Source organism: Rhinopithecus roxellana, chromosome 1, assembly GCF_007565055.1.
Source record: "Rhinopithecus roxellana isolate Shanxi Qingling chromosome 1, ASM756505v1, whole genome shotgun sequence".
In the NCBI taxonomy this organism is placed as follows: domain Eukaryota; kingdom Metazoa; phylum Chordata; class Mammalia; order Primates; family Cercopithecidae; genus Rhinopithecus; species Rhinopithecus roxellana.
The window spans coordinates 48,887,304-48,893,303 of NC_044549.1; the positions used below are offsets into that span (position 1 = coordinate 48,887,304).

Sequence of the window (6,000 nt, forward strand, 5' to 3'; positions counted from 1 at the left end):
TGCTCTTCTCCCTAATTCCCACTTCTCTCCCTCAGCTCCCGGGTCCTGGGAACCAAAATGAGCTTTTAAAGTTTAGTCAATTCCCTACTTTAAACCATCTCACGGCCTGCCAGTGCGTTCACAACAAAATCCAATTTCCTTACCGTGGCCGACAAAGTTCTGCAGTAACTAACTCCACCAAGATAAAATAATTACTTTTGTTTATTGATGTACACGTTTATCGTCTCTCACTACACTAAAATGTAACCTCCTATCTTATTTCCCGCTATATCCCAGTGTCGCGAATAGAGCCCAGCACGGATTAAGGGGACCGGTTTGTGTGGGTTTCCACCAGTACTTGTCCATGAGTTGAAGCAAACCGTCAACTGCCCCCAGTGGGTCGTCACTAGTTTTCCTGGGGCTGCCCTCACCGAGCTCCAGGGCGGCGCCCCTCCCCGAGCCCCTGGCCCATTTTCACTTCCCTGAGGCAACTATGGCGGGAGACCCCTGGCGCGCGCATCCCGCCCCGAGCCACCGACTTCAGCAGCTCTCTCGCCGCAGCAGCCCTGCTTGGAGCCCCCAACTCCCTGGTCCGCTGGCCACACCTCTCGCGCGTTCTCCTGGCCCACGAGCCCTGAGGCCGCCTGCTTGGCCAAGCCGCTCTCGTCCAGCCCCAGCCCTTTCACGTGGCTGTGGGAAGCGATGCGCTGCGTTTTCGTGGTGCTCTTCACCTCCTCAATCTTCATTTTGCGAACGTCGGGAGCTAAAACCAGCGTGGAAAACCAGTAGATAGGACACTACGCCCAGCGCCCGAGTTACCATGCGGCCGTTACTAGGGCAATTTGCAAAGGCCCGCCTAGGTTGGCCTTCCATTGGTGGAAGCGGGAACGCCTCCGCTCTCCATAGGCTCACGGCTGCGCCCATCGCGGCAGCTGCTGCAGCGCCAGTCACTCACTTCCGGCTGTGTCTCTAGGTTGGCTTCCCCCGCAGCCGGCGCTTCCTGCCCAGGCTGGGGTCCGTAGCATAGTGGGACCACGCCCCGGATTTGATTTAGGGCTGGGGCGTTCCACGAGGTAGTGGCCCCCGGGTACCACTCTTAATCCTTCCGTCCTATCCATTAGCACGTTTGAACGTCATACTCTTACGCGAAGCTCAAGGTATTATTTCCGTTTTGGAAATAGAAGAACTGAGGTTCAGAGCTTAAACTGAGCTTGGTTACTAACCAATGTTTTCTGACTCCCAGACCTTTGCATCTCCCCGGAAAGGCCCAGCGCAACCCACCACTCCTTCCATGGAATTGTCTTCCCCTGCTTCTAATCTCCATCCTCCACCGAGAGATAAGGTTCCTGCTAAGTTCAGTTGACTGTAAGTAACATTTTTGCAGTTTTCAAAACTCTACAGCCCTGTAAGGTAGTGTAATTACGAATGCAGCTACAGACAAGCAGAAAGAGGCCCATCCGCCCAAGAAAGCACCACAAATAATCAGAACTAGAAATCTTCAGGCTTCAAAACCTATATAATAATGCTCATGCCGTCCCATTATTTCAGCTGAGACAATCAGCCAGCAAATTGTCCCTTCAGGTTTCATAATGATATTCGCACAACCTTCACCACAATTGTACTTGCCATCCATCCATCCATCCATTTAACAAACACGAGCCAGACACCACAATGCACTGGGGATACAGGGATAAAAGTCTTGATGAGCTTACTCCTTGCTTAGAAAACTTGCAACAAGAGATGTGGTGAGACAGGTACGCCCAGGTGGCAAGAAGACCAGAGCAGAAGCCCCAGGAACAGCCTGGAGAGCCAGGGAAGGCACCATGAAGGTGATGTTGCCTTGGCTGAATTCTGACAAATGGGAGAGATTTCCTCAGAAGCAAATGGTATGACACCATTTTTACAGAAGAGGATACTAACATCCAGAGGAAGGGAAGGACTTGCTCAGAGTGCAGGAGAGTTTATATTAGAATTGAGATAGACCTGAAATCACACTTCCTTGTACATCTTGATTGTAACTTTTGAATCTAGGTTTCTATATTTTTTTCTTTTCTTTTGAATCTAGGCTTCTAATGATTTGCGTAATTACTGGGTCAATGTTTGTCTCTCCCAGTAAACTGCAGGCCTTTTGAGGGTGTAGACCACATTTGATGGTTTACCATTTTAACCTGAGTGCCTGGCACACAGCCTACAACACAGCTTACAATTAAGGCTTCTCGTGAATTCAGTTAATGTTCTAGACCACACACAAACACATACACTTGAATTCATCAGTTTTGCTGCATGTATTTTATACGGTGGCTTTTATAGGTCTTGGTAATGATTTCCATCAGTGAATGGAATCTTCTGGCATTTTCAGGGCCCAAAAGAACAGAGGCTCAGGCGGCCTTGGAAGGCTGAGGTTGTTACTAGTGGCATGTGGTTCATCAGCACTAGAGACAGCACCTCACAAAGTTGCTTAGCCCCTCATTGACTTGTTCTTGGTCATTACTCTTAGATAAGAAGCAATTCCTTTCTCTGTATGGAGAAGGAAAATTTTCCACCAACTAGTAGTCAAAGTGAAGCATTCTGTGGGACTGACTTCTTTGTGTATTGTCCAATTAGGGAAAAAAACATTTTTTACACTTATTATTTTGGCCCTAATCTTTGTATCTTTTGGCACAAAGAGAAAGATTTCCTTCTAGCCCAAAAAGAGGAAGGGAGAATGAGGATTTTAGAGCACAGAGGAATATCCCCTGGATTACTTGGTCTAGTGGTTTTCAAACCACATTCCCAGCAGTTGTGGAATCTTTCTGTGGCCAGTACAGGTGGGAAAAGGAAATGCTAAGAGTGTAGGATACCAGCTCTATGCCCCCACTTCCACCAGAGTTGTTCCTTCTTTTTTTTTTTTTTTTTTTTTTGGTGCTAAAGAACAGTTCAAAAATCACTGATGGACCAGGTACAGTGGTCCACGCCTGTAATCCTAGCACTTTGGGAGGCTGAGGCAGGTGGATCACCTGAGGTCAGGAGTTCGAAACCAGCCCAGCCAATATGGCAAAACCCCATCTCTACTAAAAATACACAAATTACCTGGGCGTGGTAGCAGAAACCTGTAACCCCAGTTACTCAGAAGGCTGAGGCATGAGAATCACTTGAACCCAGGAGGTAGAGGTTGCAGTGAGCCGAGATTTTGCCATTGCACTCCAACCTGGGCAACAGAGCGAGACTCATCTCAAAAAAATTTTTAAAAAGTTACTGATCTGGCCTAGCATTCTCATTTTATAGGTGATGAAACTGAGGCCCCAGGAGGTGACAGGATTTGTCCAAGGTCACAAATTGAGCAAATGCCTGACACAGATCCAGTGTGCAAAGATGCTGGACCTGGCTGCAAAGTCAGACGATTTCTTTCATTTCAACAGAAAGTAATGCGGCAGGCTAGTATCCAAGCTCTAGACAAGTCCAATAAACAGCAAGTGAGGCCTGCTGCAGTGGACAGGGTCATTCATGACCAGCGTCCATCCCACTTCTGCGCACCATCACTCCCATTTTCTTTCAGGAAATGACCGTTCTCCCACTTTGAGTCCAGGTAGTTTGGGCGAACTGACCCCACACCCCGTGTTTGTTTCACTGGCAAACACGTGGCCCTGGCCTGACCTATCAGTATCCCATCCTCTCAGACACTGTGATTGGCTCAGAAATATGAGCAGCTAGTTCAATGACAGTCAGTCCTGGCAATTTGCTGGACATATCAGGAGAGAAAACATAGGTCATGGATCTGCAGGCTGGTCTTCTTTGCTACTTCATGGGGAGACTCTACCTGAGAATGAAGCCAAGATATGGGAAAGGAAAGCTGACAGAAAGAGATTCCTGATGAAATCCTTTATATCCCTGCATCATCCTCGCCTTACTTGCAGTGTAACATGGCATTTACTTTGGGGCTTAAGATGTTTGAGTTAGATTTCTATCTGTGGGTACTGAAAATCCATATCAATGCAGGGACACATATGTAAGTAATTGTGTGGACTACTACATTCCAGAATTGTGCTGTGACAACCCTAGACCTGCCAGCTCTCATTCCCTCACTCCCATGACCCTCTCATTCCCTTACTCCCATGACCTTTGCTCTTTCACCTCCAGGCCTTTGACCTCTCTTTCTCCAGCCCAAGCTTGATTATCTCAATCACTTGTTTCCTGACCCTTCTGCTCCTTCCTTACCTTGACTTCTATCACACCTGACCTTTGAACCCACAAGCCCAGGTCAAGCCTCCCTCTGCCTTCTCCGCTGCCTCCTGAGGGCTACTGTGTGTGACAGGATGCAGTTACCCAGTGGTGCCCTGGAAACACTGCACAGTCATGGTCTCCAGCCTCAACTGTAGCAACCCAAGTAATGATTAAATGGTGTTATTCGACAGGGTGCAGTGGCTCACGCCTGTAATCCCAACACTTTGGGAGGCCGAGGCGGGCAGATCACTTGAGGTCAGGAGTTCGAGACCAGCCTGGCCAACATGGTGAAACCCTGTCTCTACTAAAAATACAAAAATTAGCCAGGCATGGCAGCACACACCTGTAGTCCCAGCTACTTGAGAGGCTGAGGCAGAAGAATTGATTGAACCCAGAAGGCAGAGGTTGCAGTGAACTGAGATCGCACCACTACACTCCAGCCTAGGCGACAGAGTGAGACCCTGTTTTAAAAATAATAAATAAATAAATAAATAAATAAATAAATGTATTAGCTTTTTTGAGGAGCTTCAAGTGATCCTCCCATCTCAGCCTCCCAAGTAGCTGGGCATGCACCACCACACCCAGCTGATTTTTTCTATTTTTTGTAAAGACAGGGTCTTGCTGTGTTGGCTAGGCTGGTCTTGAATTACTGGACTCAAGCAATCCTCCTGCCTTGACCTCCCCAAATGCTGAGATTACAGGCATAAGCCATTGCACTCAGCAGTAAATGTTATATTGGTTAAAAGATTAGTTCAGCTGCAGTAACAGAGAGATCTAAAATAACAGTGGATCAAACAAGAGAAAAGTCACTTTATCTCACATAAAGTCCAAGCAGGCATGCCAGCAGGTGGGCTGGCTTTACAATCAGTAAGGGCCTATGGTCCTTCTATGATGTGGCTCTGCCACTCCCCACACACACCGTCTATCGTGTGGTCCAAGACAGCTGCTCAAACTCCTCCCAAAAGGGCTGAATTTGCACCAACTAGAAGGAAAAAAGGAGAAGAAGAGGACATGATCCTTCCCTTTAACCTTGACATTGAAGTTGCACCATATTTCTACTCATATCCCAGGGCCAGCACTTAATCAAATGGCTAGAACTAGCTGCAAAGGAGTCTGAGAAATGTAGTCTTACACTGGATGTCTTACACTGGATGGATGTGTGTCCAGTTAAAAATTCAATTCCTATGTAAAGAGAGGAGAAGATAGATTGGGAAACAACTCTCAGGCTCTACCCTAAGCTTCTACTGTGTGCCAAGCACTGCTGGATTCTCCTTGTATGCTGACTCAAAGGCAGGTATGACCTCCCTTCTAGCCAAGGCATCTCTACTATGTGGGTCTCAGACAACAACCTGGGCCCCATTCCATCTCTCAAAGGCCTTGCTCCACCCATTACCTTCCTTTTCCTGTATTTCCATCTATTCTCCCTGATCATTCCCACAGGATATGTGCAGTCTTTTTCCTCCCTCCCCCTCCCAATGTCATCACTTGCATTTCTGTCCTAGCACAGTTCTCATCTTGCCAAGTGCCCCCCTTTCCCTTCCCAGTCTTCAGTCTGGTGCAACATAGCTTTTACTCTTGCTGCTCCCTTGAATCTGCTATCTCAAAAGTCCAGAGTGCCACAAAACAAGTTTTAATAAATGTTAAAAATTGAAATCATACATAATACTTTTCCAGTCACAATGGAATAAAACTTGAAATCAGTAACAGAAGGAAAATTCACAAATATGTGGAAATTAAACAATACGTTCTTAAACAATTAATAGGTCAAAGAAGAAATCATAAGGGAAATCAGAAAATACTTTGAGATGAATGACAAAAAAA

At 46.9% G+C, this 6,000-nt stretch overlaps 1 protein-coding gene across 1 annotated transcript in view; it reads right to left on the reverse strand.

The window, feature by feature from the left end:
* RUVBL1 (RuvB like AAA ATPase 1) overlaps nt 1–881 on the reverse strand; it is a 43,698-nt gene extending 42,817 nt beyond the window's left edge. The window contains exon 1 of the mRNA XM_010356645.1: nt 585–881. Coding sequence (XP_010354947.1) covers nt 585–725 — 141 coding nt within the window. The 5' untranslated portion in view covers nt 726–881. The remainder of the gene's footprint in view (nt 1–584) is intronic.
* Between the last annotated feature and the right edge of the window lie 5,119 nt (nt 882–6,000).